The sequence below is a fragment of the Thermobia domestica genome, chromosome 8 (genome assembly GCF_964235325.1).
Source record: "Thermobia domestica chromosome 8, izTheDome1.hap1.1, whole genome shotgun sequence".
NCBI classification, from domain to species: Eukaryota; Metazoa; Arthropoda; class Insecta; order Zygentoma; family Lepismatidae; genus Thermobia; species Thermobia domestica.
Window position 1 is genome coordinate 257399695 of NC_137461.1, and position 25902 is coordinate 257425596.

Consider the following 25902-nt stretch of genomic DNA (forward strand, 5'->3'; position numbering starts at 1 on the left):
CGGGTGTTAGAAAAAACAAAGAGCGAGAAAATATACTTCTTTCTTCCTCCCCCTCCCGTCTCTCTTCGACCTCACCCCCGCCCCGACACACAAGAAAAACTGTAGAAAGAGAGCTATTATATTCGTCTGCCTACCCTTTCTGTTTCATTGTTCTGATACAACTTCCAAATTGTTCTTTAAAGTTCTGTATGTGAGAGCTTTTTTTCCATCACTGTATGTAAGACAGAAACAAAGGCGTGAGCAAGAGAAAAGAGATGAGATAGTCATATTTTTTCACATAGATAAACGAGGCTATATTCTTACGAAACTTATACTTGATTTATTTTTTTTACTGTAGTTTGCTTGTTTCTTTTACAGAGTATTACTATTATTATGTCGTGTGGGATCTCGCAACTTCCGGTTAACGCCTTGTGTTATGACCGCAAATTAGCACACTAAACTCCCTGGCATTACAGTCCACAAGTTGTCCCGCTGATGACGTATGTTCAACTACGATGTGTGTGGTTAACGCATCGGTCTTCACTATAGTTAGTTTTCGTTTTTTACATTTGATTTCGCTACCTCTTAATAAACGATGCATTTCAGCATTTTTTTGTTTCGTTTTGTTATTTTGAATTCGAAACAAAATGTACAATATGCATATTGGTTAATTAAGTGGTGATTTTAGACTGGCGGATTAGTACCTAAGTTTTAGTGCCTCATGGAAATTGCTGAAATGCAAAACAAACTTATGGAAGCTTATTACTAATCTGTGTTACACTTTCGGCCAGGGGGTTTCAACCTCGCCTCAAAAACTTCCTAACTCAACATACAGGGTTGTACACTTTCTCAATAGAACTATAGGAGCTCCTCCGTGGCTAAGCGGTTAGCGTACGAATCGTACCCGGGTTAGATTGCCGGCAGAAGCTCATAACGTTGGGATTCCACGTTAATCAGTAGATCCACGTCTCACATAGCCTAGCTGCTGAACGGGACGTTAAACTCAAAATCATCATCACATCATTAAAACTATACTTGTTTAACAGGAGAAGGGGTGGTGCAGACCTTACACTTCATCTGTACTGTTTTCCTTATAAAAACAATCTGGTTCTATCATTATTTTCCCTGAAAATATAGGTAAAAGAATTTTACAATTACTTATCGTCTTTTCGGATGCAGAATAATATTCGTTCAATATTACATAGACATAGTATTGGACCTTCCCCCCCCCAAAAAAAAAACTTGGGTCTCTCCCAACTAAAGTTCTGGGTCCGCTCTTGGGTAATATATATGATAATAGAAAGAGAACCAACTTGGAATGCTGGTATGCTTTTAACTTTCAGCATTACAGTGGGATCTAAGTTCACTAATCGTGTCTGGTTCTACATACAATTTTTTATTGAAATACCCCCCCCCTTGACCAACACACACATAAAGGGGCCGCGGTGGCTCAGTGGTAGAGCGTTCACCTCTGGTGCTTGGGGTCCCGGATTCGATCCCAGCCCCCGCCAAGTGAACTTTGTGGTGGACAAACACCGTGTGCGTGGGTTTTCGCGGGGTTCTCCCGTTTCCTCTCACTTTATTCATTCCACCATTTCATTCATTACTCATTATCACACCGTCTCCTTTAGCCTAACCGGCATAACGTGGGACGTAAAACTTCAAAGATTTCATTTCATTTCATTTTCAACACACATAAAAAAAAAACTTCTAACGTAATTGCTGGACCCTCAGGCAAACCTAAATTTGCATACATTCACCATTACTGTATTAGAATCATGGAGTGATAGTCATAAAACTGTACATTTACATGTTAGTAACGTACGTCGACCTATTACTCCACACGGTAATGAAAGCAATTTTTTAAAATTTTATTTATTTATTAATGTATTGGCAAAATGTAGCCAGTTTGGTAATGAAGTAAATCCGTTAATGTCTTAAGAGTCTTCATTCCGGCGAAATTAAAATACCGCTAATTTTACAGTAATTATGTGATATCTTCACATAGATAAAAGATAATCGAAATGTGGAACAAGAGCGCCCTAGACAATATTATTTTGCGTGAGGTGCCGTTATCACAAGTCACCTAGTGGCTTTCCGTTTTATGGCCCAAAATCGAAAGCAGATAAGTGAGTCGTGATAACGGTTTCTCGTGTGAAATAATATTGTCTAGGGCGCTCTTGTTCCACATTTCGATTATCTTTTATCTATTTGAAGATATTACATAATTACTGTAAAATTAGCGGTATTTTAATTTCGCCGGGATGGAGACTCTTAACGGGTAACGCTGATTTTACTTACTGTATCGTTGAAAATTCATACATTCCGTAGCTTCTATGAAACCTACATAACAGCGAAGTATTGTTGGTTGTCTATGTTAAAAAGGTAGGTAGCTTTACTTAGTGCAAAAAAGTTCATTATATTTTAGTTTCGAGTGATCCTCTTTATTGTCTTTACTAGATTATTATTATTATTATTATTATTATTATTATTATTATTATTATTATTATTATTATTATTATTATTATTATTATTGTTATTATATATTGCATCTTCCCGTGCAATTTAAGTTTAAGGACACCACTAGAATCCATCTTAGAAAATTAAAATTCTCACACGACTTACCCCTTCTAGTTTTTTTTCACTTATACTACATAACAAAATACCTAATTGGTATAGATCAAGTTGAAGAGGACACCAAAAGCATGTCTATAAATTTGAAGCTATTTTGCAAATACCATCCAAGTCGTGTCTGACAACCTCGAATTCTATTAGCGATTTTAAATTTATACTAGGTATACTTGCACGAGAGAATTTGTTTCGCAACTTTCTGTGTGTGTGTGTGAGAGAGAGAGAGGGGCGAGTAAAATTTTTCAGGATTTAGAGTTTAGATTTCTGGACTTTCGGCATCTAAGGCCATTTAGCCCTTTAGGAATTGAGGGATGACGTCCCTCGGCGAGCACACTATCCGACGAGAAAAGGGAAGGAAGAAAGGATTGGGGAAGGAAGGAAGCTGCCTGGGATCCATAAGTTAGGTACCACCCCGGCATTTGCCTGGTGTGAATGAGGAAAACCCAGGAAAATCTCACAGGGTGGCTGGCCTGAAAAAGCGTTTTACACTTTTTCGACTGAGTGTCCCCACCGGGAATCGAACTCTGGCCCCTCGCACAGAAGGGGGGAGTAAGAGAAAACAAAAGCAAGCAGAGAGATAAACATTTCCATCTTGCATTAATTGTTCATTCTTCATTTGATTCTTTTCAAGAAATCAACGACAAGAACAGTATATACAGGGTCCGGCAAAACACCTCCCGTATTTGGAGATGGCGCTATGTGAGTTGTGCTGGGGATACGGCGGCGGCGGAGGTATCCATCGATAGCGGGATACGTGCCATTTTCAGTAGTCCGAATGGCGTAGCCCAGTGAGCATCGTGCGTTTGTTGTGGAGAAGTATATTCCTGATGGTGCTTTTGTGATTATTATTCAGCGGGCATTTCGCATTCGGTTCAGACTTGGCCAACGTATTTCTGTTCCGGATAGAAAAACTATTCAAGTTTGGGTCAAACATTAGAGCAACAGTTTCGGCACTGAGAAAAAGAATCTCCTGACCAACCTCGGACCGAAACAGTCCTTTGGAGATTACCGGATGAACGTTCTCACACGTGCTACAAATAAACTATAAACGACAACAAACCCAATTAAAACTAATGACGATTTTGGTTGTTTATTTTTGTCCTCTACTTTTAAATATAGCCCTGTCAACGAAACATTTTTAGAGGAGAAAATTAGTTACAAAACGAAATCTTTTCCATTCGATAGTACTATGCGAGTAGCATTTACGATAAGAAGTTCCTATCCCTTACCCTTCCGCTTACTCCTAGCCCCTTCAATTTTTTTAAAAAAGTGGTGTTTTCATTTAAAATTCATTAAAAATCAAAAAGTCATTAAAATTCATTCTGGTTCAATGAAATCGGAATGCTGCATATCATAGCTGAGACTACTTTTCAATTTCAACTGTGGAAATACTGAAAATTTTATATTCAATTAAGAAAAATATTAATACCGATGTGCTACTATAAACTTATAATCAAAATGACAACCGCAAACTTGTTTCATTTGAAAAAGTGATTGATATATAAGTTGTAGGAATTGTAATAAACTTTCATTTAATATAAAATATATGATAACGATTTCCGGGAGGATGGTGAGGGAGAAAAAGTGTTGACCAACACTTCCTCGCCCAGCGTACTTTCTGTCCTGTTTCATAATAGGGGACATTTGATGGATGCAATAAATTTAAATTTTGAGGAATTTAAATCATAGTAGCTTAATGGGAAATTCTTCACCTTGAAATGCTTTATTCTTACAGAATACTATTATTATTATTATTGCTGTTATTTATCATTTGTCTAATTCGGTTATTTCTTATAAATTTGAATCTTCAGTGTCTTATTAACTGCAATTTGTTTTCCAGTTCTTGCATGAAACAGTTTCTTACAAGTCAAGAAATGTTGTGAAGAATTTCAGGTGGTGCAAAAACCAGTTCAGAGTGAATTGGTAAAAACACCGTCACTGAGTTTCTACTGCCATTATGTTGCTAGAATTTCGTCATTCGTAATCCATAGTCGTACATGATAGTACGCCTTTAGTGGATACATGTATGCTGCGCTGAAGGTAGGTGGGGGAATGGCCACTGCAACCTTCGGTTTTGGGAACATTTACCTAATTTACACATGTAGAAAAAGTATCGACTTTCATCCAAGTTTTGTATTTGCTCAGACCGTACCAATGAAGCATGATCTCTGCACTAATAGCCATTATCTCATCCTTGGGTGTAGCAGCTAAGTTGATTTTTTTGGCCTTTTTGAGGCAGTTCTTTGCTTTTCATGAGTAAACGCAAGGCACTACTTTTTCCTTGTCTATAAAATGATGATGTTATGTCACATCCAATCATGGCATGCAAGAATAAAAATACTTATCTTTCATTTTTGAACTGCGCTTTCAATTTCTTGATATCGAAAATTTTCGTAGACGTTTTCATGTAAATAGGTAATGACTCTATTTCTTCCTTACCTAATAAGAGTATCAATGAATAAGTATCTTCTAATTAAGATGGTGGGATTTCCAATAGATTTAGCAATGGAGACTACGTCCTTCATTATGTCTACAGCAGTGTCATCAACAGCCACTTTTGTATTGATACCACAACAAAGGAAATGTTTTATCAGAAATGTATTTAACCTTTTCTTATTCTTATACTTTCCCAAAAAATTCTCTACGTGGAACAGTACAATAGATGGATGGCTCCAGAAGTACTGCATGTCAGGTGATGTTCCCTTGGCTCCTCGCTAATGCTCCATCTGCTTTGTCGTAGGATATTCACGGTATCTGTTAAAACACTGACACATTTTACCCTGAAATCATCTAACATGTATGTCAAATGTTAAGAAAAAATATCACTGAAATTGGATCCTTATTCCAGATTATGGGGTAAATTAAATTTCCATCATCAAGTACACGCTTGGGGTCAGGTGGCAAATCTTCAAATTGAGTTAACCCCTTTTTTAAATTCTTTTACGATGCTGGATTTTGTACCTTTCCTGATGATGGAATTACTATCAAAAAGTGAAGTTGGGAACGGACTTAGTTCGAATTCGAATTAATCTTTTAGTTTCCCACTTCCTTGTGAGAGACAAGCAACTCGATGGAAAAACTTGTCTGGATTCACAGAGACTGTACTTTCTGAAATCGAAATCCCAAATTTACCAACAGAAATGAGTTTGATTATGTTCTTCCGCTTCAACTTCACATGATGAAAGAAGCATTTTTTTACAGAACCTTAGCGATTTCAAGTCAACTTCGTAAGCTTTTTCACAATTCACCGTATTATTTGCAACAAGTCCAGTGGCTATGTAAACAACTGCGATATCCTCAGAGTGGTTGAATAGTGAATGCGTTCGAATCCACTCAACAAATTCTCCGATATCCTTCAAGTCTCTTTCTCTTCGACTTATTCTTTATTCAATGTGTTGCTCGCTACTACCTCTGAAAATATCAGTGAATAACTGAAAAGATTCACTTATGTTCAAAAACTTAGGAGTATCATATATTTTGCATGAGTCTTTGCTCTATGCACATGTCAAAAGAAATTCTACAGAAAAATATATTTGTTCTTCTTACAGTGAAAAGCCCTTCATTGCAAAATTCTTGGAATTCTTCTGGCTCCAATTTAATTTCTAATTTCTTCATTTCCTGGTAATATAAATTATCTGCTTTTGTGTAAGGCAAGTGGCCGGCTGCATGGAAACAAAACAGCATTTCACAGACTGTATTTGAGTGAAGTTGCCAATTACCAGTTCCTTCTGTAATAAGAAATCGAAAAATTACATCGACTAAATATAACTCTTGCAGTCATAACTTTTCAGTTCTATTTTCTTTTCTCCTTCAAAATATCAATATAAATGTCTCAAACTTTGCAATGACATCATTCGCGATTTCTGATGATAAAACTGACTCTGGCCTCAACTTTTCTGAAATTAACTTTAAATAAACAGTATATAACTAACTAACTAACTCTATGGCCTATGGAACCCGGAGGTTCAATGCTGCGTTCACAAAAGCTCTCCACTGACTTCTATCCTTAGCTAATTGGATCCACTTTCTACTTTGTATTCCAATTTCTGCGATATCCGTCTTAATATTATCCTCCCATCTGCGCCTAGGTCTTCCTAATGGTCGTTTTCCGATGGGTCTACCAGTCAAGACTTTGAAAGCGTTTCTACTTTCTTCCATTCTAGCTACATGACCTGCCCACCTAAGACTCCTGGACTTGATGACCCTAACAATGTTGGGTAAACCTTATAAATTATGTAGTTATTCGTTATGAAGTTTCCGCCATTCCCCATTCCCGTTCCTCTTGGGTCCTAATATTCTTCTCAGGATCTTGTTCTCAAATACTTTCAGTCTATGTTCTTCCCTCAGAGTAAGCGACCATGTTTCGCAACCATACAGAACAACAGGCATGATTATCGTTTTATATATTTTAAGCTTCACATTCTTCGACAGAATTCGCGACGACAAGAGATTTTGAACCGAATACGAATTCCCTGCTTTTAGTCGACATTTAATTTCTTCGTGAATATGATTTTCGTCTGTTAATATCGATCCTAAATATTTGAAAATATCCACTTTATCAAAAGTATTATTTAATATTTTAACGCCTCCACAATTTGCCGTATTACGGTCCCGACGCACTTCCATGCATTTAGTTTTCTCTGCAATTACTTCTAAACCCATGTCCCTGCAAGCGTTTAATAAGATCTTTGCATTTCTTTCTATTGTTCTCCTATCATCCCCTATTAAATTTACATCATCAGCATATGCCATAACCTGGTGCATACCGTTCAACTCTAGGCCCTGGTTGCTATCTTTGATTTTCCTTATGGTGTATTCCAGCACAAAGTTAAATAATAATGGCGACAACGCATCTTATATATGTCTTCATTAAACAAATGTTTTATGTCACCTTGATCCGCAAGAACTATCACAATAGAAACTTGTGTTAGTATATGTGATCGAACTGAACGAGCATATGCATTTCCCAGACTATAAATATGGCACTGCAGCAGATCAATATACAGTGATCTTCAATTCCGCTCCCTTCCATAAATTTCCTCTTGCTCCCCAGGAAAGATATCAAGAAGTGAAATCCTCCAAGACGAACAATGATGTTGTTTAGTTCAGTGTCTTCACTACTGCCCTAAGCACATTCTCAGTGGATCAATGTTTACCAAAGAAATTGCTAAAATATAGGAAGCTACGTATTCTGTAGGTTCATCGTTGAAAATTCTATGTATAAATCCAGTCCTACTTGCAAAACACTATGTATGAATCTAGCCCTACATGCATAATACTTTTCATCCTTAACACTATTTGTATAATACTATCGAATGGGACAAGTTTCATTTTGTAACAATTGTTTCTCCTAAACCCCTATTTTTTTGGCTTCATTGACTGGTCTAATATACGTATATACAGTATATTACGTCAGAAACATAACTTCCTTGGAGGGAGTAAAATATATACTTTATTCACATATTTCAAAAATTCTAGTAGTCTATCGTAGAAAATTCTGCACACAGTAAACAGTGTTAATCTAAAATGAATAAGCTGATTCTTCAGTGTATTTTATTATTTTATTTATAATGAATATTTTCAGTGCTTTTACTGCACATAAGTACTAATCTTACTCAGAAGAATAAAAGGTTTCTTAATTGCGTATTATTTTATTTAAATTACATATCTTCAGATTTATATTCCCGCACATAAGTACAGACTATACTCATGAGAAAAAGAGAATAAGCTGTTTCTTAATTGCACATTATTTTGTTTATCTAGCATAGCTTCAGATTTCTTTTACTGCACATAAATACAGACCCTACTCATAAGAAAGAAGAATAAGCTGTTTTTAATTGCATATTATTTTATTTTTATTGCATATCTTCAGATTTGTTTTACTGCACATAAATACAGACCCTACTCATAAGAAAGAAGAATAAGCTGTTTTTTTAATTGCATATTATTTTATTTTTATTGCATATCTTCAGATTTCTTTTACTGCATATAAGTACAGACTCTCCTTATGAGACAGAAGAATAAGCACTGGGGATATGACTTTTCAACTTTTTACAAAATTTTAATTTTCCTGATGTTGTATTTAATGAACTTTTGCCTATACGTTACTTCTCTGGTGTTATTTTCGTTCGGGGTTGGAAGAACGTCCCGCACCTAATCTATTGTCATATGCGAGGTAAGTAAAAAAAAAAAAAAAAAAAAAAAGATATATGATAAGAATTTTTGATTCGCAAAACATGATAATGAAAAGAAGTCTGGCATCTAGGAAAGGTTTAATAGACATTGGTATAATATAAATTGTGGTAATGTAATCTATTTATCGTATATTTACAATCAAAATGTACAGATCTTTGTCTGCACATCAACCCATAAGGCACGCAGAAATTCAAAGATTCCTATGTAAATAACACATTGTGTTTTGTTGTAAGTTATAAGTAAGCAACATAGATACAAGTTATTTTCCAAATTTTAATTTATACTATGCACATTAAACACTTTTGCAAATCAGTTTTATTGGTGTTCCGAACCTAGTAGGTTGATTTGCCGGTGATAAAACTTAAGTATTCTTTGCTTTTATATGTATTTGCAACAGTGCTTCCCTCAATTGTCTTTCTAATTGCGATCTCTTCTATTTTTAGATTAAAAATGTCATTCAAAACCAAAGATCAAAATCAGCTGTTGAATCAGCTGGAAAAAGTGGACACAAAACTTAGCGACATGTAGAAAACGCCGTCCCAGCATACCAGAAATGAAAACGGACATGAATGAAATGCAGGCCCGTATCCACGGGGGGGCAAGAGGGGGCCGGGCCCCCTAAATTTTGGCTGGCCCCCATAAAATTAGACGGTAGGCTTGCAAATGAACTATAATATGGTGGTGAAGTATAATATGATTGGGTCGGGCCCCCCTAACTTCTACCGGCCCCCCCCTAAATTTTGGGACTGGCTACGGATCTGATGAAATGTGTAATATGCCTACAAACAGAGGCATAGTTGGTAGATATTTGGAGTTTACGATGAACTGAAAGGGCAGTCGGATAGAATAAAGATAATCTCTTAATAACTGTGCAGACTTTGGGAGAAGCTGAATTTTCCTTTGCTTACTATGCAGGAAATTTCAGCAAAAGTTGCCAAGCTGATACAGTTGTTCGTAAAATATAGAAAAAGGAGGAATGAGATATTTGAAAAATCTCTCACTAGTGTCTTCGATATTACAAAAGAAAAAGGAAACTGGCTTTGCAAAGAATTGTATAGAAAAGACCTTGAATCTGGTGGCCGAGTCGGATACACTACAGAGAAAGTTGCCTCTATATCAACGATCCATCCTTTAAAAAGGCGAAGTAGCTGAATTGGTCCGTGTACAAGCCAAGTGCAACATGTGAGTATCACTGATACTGAAGAAGGTAAGGTCAGCAGTGACTGAATTTTCAGAAGAGCCTCCCCCTATGAAACGTAAGTATCAAGCAACAAAATCTGCAGCCAAACTCGTTACTAAACTGTCTCTGTCTACGAGAAAAGCAGCGAAAGTTCTTCAGAACTTGGCTGAGGAAGAAATAAATGTACCCATACCTTCACAATCGGGGATTTTCCGTCGAGTGATCAAGGAAGCTGAAACAGTGAAGAACCGGCTTAAAGAAATTTTCCGTGAACAGGAATTCTACTATCATTTTGATGGGACGAGAATAGGAAGAAAAGATTATCAAGTGCAGAATTGTGAAAGAAGTCTTCGCCTTGGAGTTTTGGTTTGTGAAAGCAGATCCGCCGAGAACATCTATATCTTACTGCAAGCCTTGTTGGATGAGTGGAGAAGTATTAAAATGATCATTCCTGACATTACAGCATTGAATATAGGGCACAAAAGTGGTGTTGTTGTTAGACTCCAGAGACATTTTAAACAAATGCGGTTCGGTGAGCCTCAGTTTATAGGATGTCAGCACCATATTCTTGACCTGGTTCTGTGGCACTGGATGGATTCAGTATTCCGAATAAAATCACGGTCATCCAGCTTCAACTATAAATTCATTGAAGATGTTTTAGCTGGGTATGAGGACTTACAAGAAAATTATTCTGGCACAAGAAAGGTACCACCACGTGAAAAACCAGGATGGAGAAATGTTTCCGGTTTTTATTTGAGCTTTGTGAAGGATATAATTTCTACCGGAAGGAGAACAATTGGGCTCAGTTGAACTGGCAGAAGCTACCTTCTCTCAACAATGCTAGGTGGAATTCACGTGCAATCTATGCATGGTTGCCTTTTTTCTCCTTCCAAAATGGAGAGATAACGTACTTGCGACTTCATCTCAACTAATGGACAAAGGTATGATTTTCAATTCAGCACTATACAGAGGACACATACAATGAATTGCATGCTGGTATCTCCGACCTAAAGTGTCCTAAAGCTTTAAAGTGATTTTCTCCTCACTGGGTAAAAGAACGACATGCTGGATGTGCCTCGCTCAAATATGGTGGCCGAGCGAGCTGTGAAAGTGATGCAAAAGCATCATAACACTTGCAAAAGTGACAAACATCTCAACAGCAAGTTCATTAACAGTAATTCACAAATTTAAAACCATTTTACTAATGTACTGTATAGAATATTCAGTGCCAAATGCTGATTGTGTAAGTAGACGAATTTTCTTTTAATGCTAAAACAGCCTAAATGTAGGTGCGGGAGCTTTTTTTTTTTTTTTACAATTAAACAAAATCAAAGACATTTTTGAAGTTTGCAGCCAAATGTTCATTGTTTGCCACCCCAGGCTTTTCAATTTGAAAAAAGTCATATATCTAATAAGCACTTTCTAAATTGCATATTATTTTATTTATGTTGCACATTTTCAGATTTTTTGTTGCATAAATACAGACCCTATTCATGAGAGGAGAATAAGCTATTTTCTCAAGTGCATGTAAGTTTATTTATAGAACACATTTTCTCACATTTTAGTGCATATTTTCATATTTTTAGTGCATACATATCCGAGCTCTAATAATTGAGGCCTATTCCGGAAGAAGAGCACATAGACCGTTTCCGTGAATGGAGAAAATGAGCCTTAAAGATTTTATCAGAGCATATAACAATAACATATGCTCTGATAAAATCTTTAAGGCTCATTTTCTCCATTCTCGGAAACGGTCTATGTGCCCTTCTTCCGGAATAGGCATCAATGACTATTTTCAACAAGAATTATTGAAAATTAGATGGAACAAACATAACTAACTAACTACCTAACTTTATGGCCTATGGAACCCGGAGGTTCAATGCCGCACTCACAAAAGTACTCAATTGACTTCTGTCCATAGCCAACCGGATCCAGTTTCTACTTTGTATTCCTATTTCTGCGAGATCCATCTTGTCCTCTCATCTGCGGCTAGGTCTTCCTAACGGTCGTTTTCCGATTGGTCACCCAGTTAAGACTTTGAAAGCGTTTCTACTTTCTTCCATTCTAGCTACATGATCTGCCCACCTATGCCTCCTAGACTTGATGACCCTAGCAATGTTTGGTAAACGGTATAAATTATGTACTTCCTCGTTATGAAGTTTCCGCCATCCTCCATTCCCGTTCCTCTTGGGCCGAATATTCGCCTCAGGATTTTGTTCTCAAACACTTTTAGTCTATGTTCTTCCCTCAGACTAAGCGACCATGTTTCGCAACCATACAGAACAACAGGCATAATTATCGTTTTATATATTTTAAGCTTCAGATTCCTTGACAGAATTCGAAACGACAAGAGATTTTGAACTGAATAATAACACGAATTCCCTGCTTTTAGCCGACATTTAATTTCTTCATGAATATGATTTTCGTCTGTTAATATTGATCCCAGATATTTGAAAGTATCCACTTTATCAAAAGTATTATTTAATATTTTAACGCGTCCATAATTTGCCGTATTACGGTCCCGACGCACTTCCATGTATTTAGTTTTCTCTGCATTTACTTTCAAACCAAGTCACTGCAAGCGTTGATAAGAGCTCTGCATTTCTTTCTGTTGTTCTTCTATCATCCCCTATTAAATTTACATCATCAGCATACTATGGAACAAACATATGAAACATTAATTCGAGGTCAACAGCTAACATGTTTAGGTATATGCAGTGTACTTAAATAAAGGTTGCCAAAAATCAGTGCAGGACAATTTTTTTCCACAATCGGTAAATCACTCGTAATAGTAACGCAAATATACATTCTATGGCATGGTTCGATCGATCGTTTATCAGTCCACATCGTCACTTTTAACTTGATGTTTTGTGGCGTCACAATCTGCTTCTCGTCAGTAAACAAAGCAAGGAAAACGGAGTACACCAAACTAGCTGTCCTTGTCGAGGTACAGGGTGTCGGAGAAGTCCCCTTACGCCTAGGTTTGAGAATCACAAAGCAATGTCAGTGTACTTTTAGTTTATTTCGTAGTACATCCAATAGCATCCGTATGTGCTCCTTTGTGCTGTACACACAGATGTATGCGTCTCCATGCCCCTTTTGACATATTGTGGAGCATCACTTTTCTCCCAGTCAAGCAGGGTTGCTTTATGCAGTAGGTTCGTCCCAAAGCGATCTCTAAGGACTTGTGTCATTGTTTGCACTCTGTGTGGTGGTGGTTACTGCAAGCACTGATATCGGCATTGACTTTATAAATGAACTACTCCATCCATGTGATCTTGAACGCAGGGACACACAACAGTGGTCTGTCATCATAAAAGCAGTGTTGCCAATACTACAACTAAACTTACACGGAAATTCTTCTCTTATAGTCAAACCTAGTGGAAGACGTGCTTCTTGGACATGCTGTAGTAGTAACAGTTAAATAGAAAAATATCAACAGATGTGCTTGTAGGTACATCACTTGTTGATTCATAAGTACTGCTAATGCATTGAAAAGAACACTGAAATAAGTAATATGAACATTTACGTTGAATGCTATATACCAAGCAAACAACTTGGAATTCTATAGAAGGCAAAGCTTCTAGAAAACAGCTTGCTACCAAACGTGCAAGAAAGAGTGCTCCAACAACCGGTGGAGTCTAAAAGCTCTGTGATTACAGGCCTAATACTACGACTCCCGAAGACCTCCTCGTTACCACGGAAGCACATAATTGCTTATTTGAAAGCTGCCCTTTCCACGACTTATACGTAAAATTGTTCAAGATTCACTTTCAAACCTGAACTGCCATGGCTTTACAGAAGACATGTGAAGCACATCTTGTGCCACTATTGTGGGATCCTAATCTTTAAGCAATTGACGCAAAAATAGTTATAAAAATGTCATAGGACATTCAAGTGGCATCGTAACCGTGAAGTATGTTTATAAATTGTAAATCTTAGGATTTAGTATTAAATATTTGTGTTCCGTGCAGGTTGCTCAGAGACGAAACGAGATACAGAACTTTTGCTATTGAAAAAGATTCACTTTCCTAAACCAGACATCACTTTGAGTACATACTTTCGTGATGAGACAATTCTAACTCTTGTCTCTCAGATAACCCTCGTGTATCTCATCCTTATACAGTTTCTTCCTCGTCTAAGGACTAGAGTACATATCCTTAGCGCACGAAATCCAGGATTTTATTCCCGGTGGGAGAGCATCAAATGCACTACATTGCTTATCATTTTAAACTATAGGTCATATCCTACATAGCTTCGTTATTGACAGTAGCATGTAAATACGAATCAATAAAACCTCAACCCTTAGGGTAGCCGGACATTGACCAGACGACAGGCAAGTCAAATTAAGGCAGGGGGAGGCAGGAGAGAATGTAAAGAAAGAGAATTGAATGCTTTATCTCTGTGTGTGTGTTAATCATAACGTTGGAAAGGGCTTTGTGTAGTGCATTCTCGGGTGACTATGCGGTACGAGGCTTTGTTCCATTATTCACAGTTTCCTGCCTGCACTGTGCCTCGGTTTGGCTGTCCTCTCCTACGGTCAATATGGGGCTACCATTACGGACCTCTCTCCTATCTTCATCCTGTTCTTGGATCTCTTACATCGTACATCTGCAGTCGGAAATAAGTCTTTTAGAATTTTACACAAAATTAGCATAAGAAAGTAAACAAAAACCCCAATTTTCATGATATAAGTAAGTAAGGATCTTATCTTGTGAACTAACCAATATTGATATCCAGTAACACGACGGACAACTCAGATTTGTGATTCTTGTAAATTCAAATATGCATTTCATAGGGGCGGAACTTGGGTTAAAAGAGATCTATGTTATTAAAAATAATGTCATCTGTTTGTGATCGCACCACAGCCGAACAGCTGAACCGATTGTCATTTTTTAGAGACGGGAGGAGGAAAGCTTAAAACTATAGCAAGTTTTAAGTTAAGTGAATGGCGGAGGGAAAAGAAATCAAATGTTTAGTAAGAATCCTCGTCTTGTAATAATTGTATATCGCTATAAACAACGCTCTCCGCTGGCCAAAGGCGCAACATTTTATCTGAAAACTTTTCCTTTTTTTAATTATATAGGGTGCCTCCGAGTAATAATGAGACAGTGATTTTCAGGGTAACTTTGAGATACCTTCCCAGTTTGGGTGATTTTTTCCATAAGTGGTATTTTTGGCTTTAGCTATTGACAACAATCCTTTTCCTATCCATGTAGCACGATTTGTTCCTTTACATCTTAGAAACATGATGTGAAGTCGATTTTAAAAAGTGTTACAAAGAAAGTTGTTTCAGCTTTTGACATACCACTGCAAACTTTTCTGTAGATCTTTGAAGAATAGGAATATTGGCAAGTTAGAGGTAATAAAATAGCCGTAAACAATAGGCATTAAGTCCTATGGTCTTATCTTTTTCTGGCCAATACAAAACGTCAGAGACCTCAGAAATTTCAGCTCAATTTTAGAATTTCCAGAGTAATTATGGGACAGTTTAATATTATATTTTAAGAATCTGTAACCATGACTTTGTTAACCAATTCATAATTCATTGCGACAAAGTGGTAAAATGAATCTTTGCAACACTGAAAAAATGCAGAACTGAAGTATTCTAGCTTTGTGAACTCAAGAAAAACGATTCAAATCAGGTTGTGAACGACAACCATATTAAATGGTTTCTTAGGGGTAGGTTATTTAGATTACAATTTCTCACAAAAGTTTGGTCCTACTTAGTATTCTTATCAATATTATAGCCTAATGTTACAATAGTTGCAGCCTAAAACAAAGTATATAAATTTACTGTACTTTTTTGGTGTATATATACAGGGCTGGATTTAGGGGGGTGCAAAGGTGCAAGTGCACCCCCCCCCCTCCCTTCGTTGTAAATATACACTACCTAAAGTGAGAAGCTAGCAGTGAGCTTTGCAAAAATCAATAGTTTAAGTCGATTTTCTGAAGGTTGAAGGAAAAGAATTCATCGAGAGCAAACACTTAGCATTTCCAAAGGAATTCCTCATTCACATCACAGATGCCTAAAGGCATTTAAAAAGCTCAAATTTAATTCAAATGTATTGGTAGTTATTGGTGCACCTCCCCTCAGAGAATCCTCGATCCGGCCCGATATATATAAATATATATATATAAGTGTGTGTGTGTGTTCACTTTCAATGCTTTTTATTTATTTATTTTGTTTTCGGCATTGTCAATTTTGTCACTGTATAAGAAAATTTAACAAAAAAGAAAAAAATTATGAACCGGTGTAGTTTTGGGATATAGTCCTAGCATTTGTTTATGAATATTCGTTTTCACTTTTTTTAAAATGACTTTGTTTTGTAGCCAAAATTTCAAAGTGTTACGGCTACAATTTCATTTTTGTGGTGAACTTATGTTATATGAGCGTTGTTTATCAATATTTGTGTTCACTCTTTGAAGCTACTCTTCTTTGTATCTATAAGATTAATCATGCAAATGGTTATAACATGCGGTCTATAGCATGAGGAAACAAAGTAAAATTTATTTTATTTTATTATTATTATTTTTTGTGGGTAAAACTAATATTAACTAACTGGTCCTTTTCAGGGCATTATCAGAAAATGCAAATCTAACTGCTGATATTAAATGTTTACTACAGTTACTTTGTTCATAGTAAACAGTCAATAAAAATGTTAACCCTATTCTCCGTTAAAACAATTGCTAATACAAGTGGTTATAATAAAACAATATTCACAGACTTTGTATGAAGTGTCTTAATATTTCACCACATCTAGCAGAAGGTAGAAACTCTTGTCGCATAATTACATCTTGTTTCATAATCATAAGTGCTTTACGAACTCAGAAAATCGTGTGTCTCATAATTACCCCGAGGTGTCTCAAAATTGCCGCGAGCCGGGGTAATTTTGAGCACTGATTTTTCTACTTTTCTCTCGAAACTTGCGACATACACACAATTCACGCTAGCTATCTTCATAAATTACTGGGAGAATTAAGCTGTCTAAGTTTCGTGTGGTTCTGTCCAATTGTTTTTGAGATACATCAAAATTTGATTTGTTTGTCTTATAATTACCCCAAGGCACCCTGCATAACAAATAGATCAATATAAAGGAAGTTTTCATAGAGAGAATGTTTAGACAACTAGTAATGTAAAAAATATTTATCCTTCATTGATTTTAACAAAACTTAAAGGTGCACGCCTGCTTACAAGCTAAATAAGCTATAGCTTAGCCCCCCACTTTCTTGGGAGCCCCAAAAGATTTAAAGGGAAAGAGAATGGAAGTTCATGTCCAAAATATAACATAAATAAAATACAAAATCTATATGCAGAAAGAGTGCAGTTTTGTGTAGCATAGAATCCAGTAACGTCATTTCAGATTTTGCTAAAGGGAGAAAAGTTCGTTCACTTATATAAGGCTTACACATTGTTTATTAATATATTACTAATTCAATACAATAATAATTAAAACGTACTTAAACTCACAGAAAGGGCTGAAATTGCCCCCTCCTGCCCTCCGCAAATGATGTTCTTCCCTGCTGGCCATAAAATATCTCCCTGCATCTTAAAATATAATTATAGTTTGCTTATTGCTCTATAGGGTGCACTACGTTCTGCATGAACTCCTTGAATGGCAACAGGTTATGTTCGAATAGCTTTAAAACATCTAGTAGGTCCATACAAAGTCATACAACATATGATCAACACAAAAAGCTGCGACAATTTGTCATTAACAAAGGAGAAACTGGACTTAACAAACAGAACATTACTTTATAGCTCAGAGTTTCCTTAAACCAAAATCCGGCTCTACGTACAGCATCATTTTTTTTTTAGATTAACAAAATGTTAAGTTTTCTCTAAAAGCACGCATGTGAATTTACCCTTGTTCAGCTAATTAAAATCTATCAATTATCATTGTATATATATATATCATCTTTCTACTTTTTGAATCAAAAGATTCAATATATTTCAATAAAAAAAATTCTTGTAGGTCTTATATTTGGAGAATGCTGCCAAACCCAAACTATTAGTTAACTCAATATGATGTGCTTGTTTCGTAGAATATACGAAAATTCGATTTAGGGGCCGTTCAAAATATTTTGTGGCCCTTGGTCCAATTGGATCAAAAGGTCCAATATATTTCAACAAAAAATTTTCTTGTAGGCCTTATATCTGGAGTTTGAGTGTAGCCAAGCCCAAACTATCACTTAACTCAGTATGATATGCTTATTCCATACAAAATACGAAAACTCTATTTCAGGGCCGTTCAAAAATTTTGTGGCTCCTGATCCAAAAACTAGTCATTGGCCAAGATCACAATGTTTTGATACATTTTTAGTTTTCTTAAAATCCTTGTTCCTGTTAATACATCAATAACATTGTAAAATTTACAAAATGTCAAACGTGTGGCATTGCGTATCAGTGATTTTGAGATATTATTTTTCCTTATTTTTCAAAATTTTAAGGCATTCAAAGGGTAATAAATGAAATATATCTACGTAGTTATTTAATATTTAGAAAATACTACTTTGGAAAATAGTATGTGTTGTCGTTACGTTCCCTATAGTTAAAGAACACATATTCAATTAAAGTATGGTGTAGCAGGCAGGCTGAGATGAGGAACTGAACAAGAACAAAGACCATCTCACAAACATAAATTAGTTAATACGTCAGTATTTTATATTAATTTATTACTATATTACGCACAAAATAAGAAATTTGATTTACCAGAACCTCTTTTATGTATTTACTCACGTCCGGCCGCAAGACAAAACTTTTATTGATCATTAATTCTAGGACTACATGGGATTGAAAGCACTAATTAGGCGTTACCTCCTAACATGAAAATTTATTACCATTTTCAACAACGTGGTTGGGACAACTTCACATATACCCCAAATATATTGTATGCCCTTATTTATTGAGCACAAATTCTCGAATTATGTGGGATTGAAAGCACTAATTAGGCGTTAACTTCTAACGTGAAAATTTACATTTTTCTTTTTCAAAATGGTTGGGCCAACTTCACATATACCCTAAATACAAGTATGCCCCGTATGTCCTTATTTATTGTACTCTAATTCTGGTATGATGTGTAATGAAGAGTACTAATTAAGCACTAAATCACTGTGTAGTTTAATTTTGATTTTGAAACCACTTTTAGAAAGCGTGAAGGTGGCTCAACCATCTTAATAATCAATATTTCTCTAGAAGAATTTGAGCACTAACTCTATAGGCTTGAGCACTAATAGGCACTAATTACGCACTAAATCTTGACATAAAAATTGTTGTATTTCTGTAATCTGTTGGACCAACTTCACATGGCTTACATTTTGGCCAGGATGTGGGGAATTAAAAGAGAGAAAATGAATTCGTTGATGGAAGTGATACATGCAGTTGATTCCAAGATATAGATAACGAAAACTCAGTTTCCCATATATTCCCATAGGATTAATTATACATATCCTAGCTTGATATACTACCCGTGATTATGTTGAGATCGCCAGGCTAGTATAAATCTCAGGATACAAACTGCTACTCTTTCCGTAGAATACAGCGCTAAAGTGAAACTAAATTACTTTTTCTTTTCTACTTCACAAATCTAAAAACATAAATGTTTTCTGTTTTCAAATACTGATTTACCTTAAAGAATACTTCGTTTAATTTCAGGTAAATGTTCTAAATTTAAGTTTAAGCTTGGTAAAAAAATTTGGCTTGTTAAAGAGTATGGTTTACCAAAAACCCAAACCGAACTTATTTACATGGTATACGTTATTGCACTGTTATGTGATTCATTTAATTATTTGATTTCTATAATAGTAAATAAAGAGTATAAGCCAGACACGTACCCAGAATATTTTCTTGGGAGAGGTCAAAAGTTTGGGGGGGGGGGTTCAATACTGCAAGACACTATGTCTATATAGTATTGAATCGGTGTTATTCTACATCCGAAAAGACCCGATTAATTGTTAAGTACCCCATCTGTATTCCCAGAAAAAATGATAGAAATAGATTGGTTTTATAAGGAAAGAAAACATATTGAAATATAACAGTTTGCATCAATCATTTCTCTATTCAAAAAGTATAGTTTTATTAAGAAAGTGAACAAATATGTCGAATTACCAAGCTTTTTTTGGAGGGTACGGGTTCGATGGATCCCCACGTGGCTGCCTCCCTGGTATTAGTCCCCTCCAATAAAATGTATTGCTCCTATTTATAAAATTATGTCATTTTATGTATAAGATGAAGTTATTATTGAAGCATGTATTTATGTCTACGAAATATGAACAAGATTATAAAAAATAGGCATTTTCGGAACATTTCGCCTGAAAGAAACTCACCCCAAAAGTATACTATCCGTTATGGATCTTTTCATGGGAAATAAATTTCCGTATCCTACGGTTGGAAATGAAATATTTAAAGTGAAATAAGAACATGAATTCGACTGAGAAAATTATCTGAAAAGAACTTACCCTTGAACAATAAACTATATGTTGTGGATTTTCCCCCCGAAAAAAAAATGGTTTAAACCATATTTAAAGGATTGTTAAAGTTAGGGATTCGATTTCTGGGTTTTCGGCACCCATGATCATGTTAGCTCGTCGCACATATGAGGGATGATGTCCCTTGGGAATCACACTGCCCTAAGAATTGGAGATGAACAAAGGAATAGAGAAAGAGGAAAGCGGGCAGGACCATTATCTTAGGTGGCATCCAGGTATTTCCCTGGGTGTGAATAAGGAAAAAACAGGGAAAATCTCAGGATGGCTGCTTTGAAAAAGCTGTTACACCTTCCCCATTGTGAATCGAACACGAAACCGCTCGCACCAAAGTCAAGAGCATCAGCGACTACACTACGCAATTCACATTAAAGGGTTGTTAATGAAACATTAATGTATGACATATATAAGCAGAATTGTTAGAGTCGTTTTGGAGAATTTCGCACTCTTCGTTATTTTCACTCTCCAGTAACCACTTCTATGTACTTTAACGGATAAGAAGAATACTCGAAATACCCCTCTGGACGATCTTATGAAAACAAATCTTATAATTTGGTCCAGATATATTGAAGGGTATGGTACCTAGACAAGTGTACATATGTTTGAACGAGAAAACATCACTTTTGCGACATATGGCGGCCATGGAACATGTATATCCGTTTGAAATATCAAATTCGAACTTTATTTTCACGATTACTACACACCTTTTTTTTTTATCATATCATCGCTCGATTTCATTTTATTTTAGTTTAGCGTCCCTTTCAGCAGCGAGGCTATATGAGACGTGGGACTACAGCTTAACTATTTTACATCCGCTGTGTTTTTGCTATTAAACTACATGAACTCCCACCGGGAATTGAACACGGGTCTCCCACAGTCAAAGGTGTGTACGCGAACGGCTTATTTACGAGAGAACTCTCTATCGTTGCTCAAAAAAAAAAAAGAAAAAGAAAAAAAGAAAGAAAGAAAGAAAGAAAGAAAAACAGGAAAGTGCGAACTCGATCTGATACCTTTTAATTAGAAATAGTATATGCGTAAAAGGTATCTGTGTTACTATGGAAGGATAAGGCAGCGTAAAAGGTATCTGTGTTACTATGGAAGGATAAGGCAGACAGCAACAGATACAATCTGAGTAACTGCTCTATTTTACTACACATACTGTACAGCAAACAACAAATAGCAATTTAATAACAATTTCTTCCAGAAAAATAAAAAGCTGTTGTTTATTATTAGCAAGAAACGATATACTTTTTTAGCACCACGGAAGTTCGATTTTTTCGATTTTCTCGAAATTTACGGATTTAAGCTACAAATATATTATTTTGACCAGATCGATGTAATGTATTACCTTCTGGTATTTCTTTTAACTAAACAGAAATTAATATTTAAGTGTTAATGATAATTTTAGGCAATTTCTCTTTAACCAGATTACATATTGTCGTCTTGGTAGTGTCATAATGAAGACCTTAATTAGGGTGTTTTTTTTAGTTAAAATTTCACCTTAATAAGAGACATGGTTCTTGTACAGCATCAAGTTTCAGTTTTACAAAGAAATTCGTTTTTCTCTACTTTCTCGAGAACTAAGTATGATGTTTTACGCTCATGTATATGGTTCTTGGACAGTACCAAGTTTAATTTTCTCTACTTGCTCGAGAACTAGTTATGAGATTTTACACTTATGCATATGGTTCTTGGACTGTATCAAGATTTATGTTTACAAAGAAATTAATCTTTTTTTTTCTACTTAATCAAGAACTAAGTATGAGGTTTTACGCTATGCATCTGGGTTTCGTACAGTAAAAAGGTTCAGGTTTACAAAGAAATGAGTTTTTCTCTACTTGCTCGAGAACTACATATGAGATTTTACGCTTATGTATATGGTTCTCGTACAGTACCAAGGTTTAGGTTTACAAACAAATTCGTTTATCTCTACTTACTCGACTTATGCATATGGTTGTCGTACAGTACCAAGGTTTAGGTTTACAAAGAAATTAGTTTTTCTCTACTTTCTCGAGAACTACGTATGAGGTTTTACACTCATGCATACCGATTTGTTTTAGAACAATAAAATCTATTGATTGTTACATGTCTGATATTTAGATATATATTTTCCCGTTAGACACTAACAATACGGTATTGTAGAATTTATTTAGGAAAAGCTCCTCTGTTTCCATGCATGTCTGATTGTTGATTGCATGTTTGTCAATGGAGTGTATATGTGTTGTGTAGGGAGAGAGAGAGAGAGAGAGAAAGACATATCTGTTTCTCTTGTTGACGACAACATACAGAGCAAAAGAAGACGAATGGGATATGTGGAACCTCTCGACAGCCACCAGCCAAGAAGTCAAGTGAGTAAAACCTCGCTCGGATGAAATAGAACCAACACAATCTACGGTTGAAGTGAAGTTTTGGCAACCTTCCCGGTACACAAAGCTCCACACACGCACACCATTACCGCTGAAGAGTAGCTGATAGGAAAGCAAAAGCGTACTTGGCTAGATAGAATGAAGAAAATACAGCGCTTATGAAGAAGATTTTTGCGGTATTAACATAAACGATAGACTTGTGCCCGCGTAATTAAAAGACGTTAAAAAAAGATTGCAATTATCAATGCTGAAATATGATGAAGTATTTAAGTATATGTAAAAGAAATAACCTAACGTCCGTTTCGAACGCGTGGGCGTACCTTTTCCCCGTTTTCGCTGCAGTGGTTTGGTAACCACTCTGTTCTGACACACACTTTGTGTATGTGCATTTCGATGTGTGTGAGTGAGGGGGAGATCACAGATTGCGAGGAGAGAAAAGAGAATGATAAAGATGGAAGCCGGCCCAGACTGTGGCTGCTCCATACAGGTTGCGTATTAGAAAGTACAGCGCAACCCGCATTGGCTGGGGACCTTTGCAGCAATGCACAAGTCTAAAATGTTGGCAGAACTGCGCGTTCCTATACATCTACCACACTCTACCACCTGAATACCATGTATTAGTGTTTCCCCCTTCAGGTCTCTCCCTTCGAGTATACTACCCCCTTCCATTAAGTTCTATGTCGTACTGTCTACCTCCCCTACATGAGAGTAATCAGCTGACCGCGGCTGATTCTCCGCGATAGTCTTACGATTACGCAAAATTTTCTCGAGCTGTGCAGCTGAACTTTTTTTTTCTTTCTTTCTTTCATTTTATACCAAGCTAACAACTGACAACTCCAGTCTGGAGATAAAAGCAAGCAAGAGAAAAAAAAAGATTTATGATTTGACACAATGCCAAGATTTTGCGTTGCATGAAACAAGTACCAGATTCGCAGAGCTACAACACTCGCCAAAGATCTATGCATTCGATAGCTCGGCTAAATGGTAAACACTGTTCGACTCTCTCTCTCTCTCTCAATAAAAAAAAAATGAAAATTTACGTTTTGTTGTACCAACACGAAATTGTCCCTGCAAAATATTTAGCACAAATTTCCTAATGTTCTAATAAACAGTATTCTCTACATATAATTTAATGAGAATTATTTGTCACTTTAAATTAACGTGTTACAGCTAAATACGAAAATGGCAACCTATAAACAGAATAGAAGTAGTGAATTGTGGGCTCTTCATGTAGAACGAGAGTTTTAATGGCGCCAGTGAGTTAGTCATTTAAAAAAATCCACAAAAATGTGTTGAATAAGTAGAATGCGTCAATTACATATAATCGCAAGGATATATGTGCAGAAAATTTTCTGCTAAAGCTTTTATATAGTATAAATAGCATTTCTTCAACGACAAAAAAAAGGGGGGAGATAAGTGAATAGTCTGTGTTAGTAGGAAGAGGTCGCAAAATTGAATATTTATCCTTCTGTGTTCCAAGAGAACTCAAATGATAAGAAATAACAGTTATGTTAAGTTTGGTCACTAGATTTTAGTACACAATTATTAGTAAAGAAAACAAATGAAATACGAATTTTTTAAAATAAGTTATTTGTAGCTGGAATGTGAGTATGCAACCTACCTACCTTGCATTCTTTGCATCCATATTTCACAGAATAACTCTTTCCGCAGTCATACTTATCCAACAAATCCTCAAACTCACATATAATTCTTTGCGCTAACTTATCCCACTTTTTTAGCTCACTAAGATAAGAGGTACATTTTTCACTATTACTCTTCGCTTCCTCCAACATTGTTTCGCTCAACACAAGTGACAAATTATATTGAAAGCAATGTTGTAGCGTCAAATTGGTAGCACATTTTATGTTGTGTTGACGATCTTTGTGCGATTTCGTAGAATAATAAAGGCACTGATTATTAGTTGTAGCAGCTGAAGTTGTACAGGCAATTTCGCTGCTAACGTTGCTAAGAGTAGTAGCTGCAACCTGGTGACGAATATTTTCGTCCCTATTTAGGGGTGGTCCAGGCCCCTCACAAACTTTTCCGGTCCGCCTCAGTAGTGAATTATATGTATAATTGCTCCAGTGCATGGACTCTAAGAAGTCTGTAGGTAGCCAGGGATTTCGGAAAGAGGATAAGGACGAGGAAGAATAGTAGCTACGGTTCGTAATATTCCCGTCGCATAGACTGAGGCCAAAATTATCAGTCAAGATAATCGTGAAGAAAAGCAAAGAGGCAAGGCATCGCCGCCATCTTTGCAATAAGTCTTGTACCGGTTTTTCCACAAGAGTGAAGCCATGGTATAGCCTTAGCTTCGGTACGTGCATCGTTCCTCCTGGGTTTGAACTGGGGTCCCCCGCGGCGTGTCGACGACGAGACAGGACCCCGGTGGCAACGTACCAGGACGAGGATGATGGTGACGATGATGATGATAAGAATAATGATGCTCGCTCAAGGTGTCCAAATCAGCTGAGCGGCCGCTACTTTGAGGACAGTTACGAAAACAGCCAGAGCTCCTAGCAGACATTGCACTACGGGGCTACGCCACACTGGAACACCAGGAGCACAACATACGTTAGTAACAACACCAGTCGACATACAGCGATGACGACCGCAGATTTCCTGAACCACCTTCGTCGCCTTGCTCACAAACTTGTTGCTGTTTCCGTTGTTGTTGATAAGATTGATGATAAAGTTGTTGTTGTGTTGTTGCTGACGAGGAATCTCTTCGCCTTCCTGAAGTTTCACTGGCTGGCGGTAACGAAAATTTTGACTTTGGAGCGATCGTGGAAACCGGAAACCGCCGATGTCGAAAATCACCCATAAAATCGGAACAAGAAACCCCGCAAGCACCCCTAACCGTACTGAGGACACACGGAAGAACTCAAGGGCCAAGGTTTTTACGGATTCACTCCCGACACCCGAGCCTCCAGCCCTTCTCATTCTGGACTGCTAAACCTCGCTCGGATCACTGGCGGCCATATTGAAAAGTGGAGAGAGACCAATCAAGAGGGCACCACCTTCTGCGAGGAGCCCCCATCCTCCCACTTGATAACGGCGGGGGAA

General features: G+C 36.6%; 1 protein-coding gene across 1 annotated transcript in view; it reads right to left on the reverse strand.

Annotated features, from left to right (window-relative positions):
- The window catches only part of Mid1 (calcium-permeable channel component Mid1), a 620340-nt gene extending 595177 nt beyond the window's left edge, over positions 1-25163 (reverse strand). Inside the window, exon 1 of the mRNA XM_081769655.1 lies at positions 24462-25163. Within this exon, the coding sequence (XP_081625781.1) occupies positions 24462-25163 (702 nt within the window). The remainder of the gene's footprint in view (positions 1-24461) is intronic.
- Positions 25164-25902: the final 739 nt, after the last annotated feature.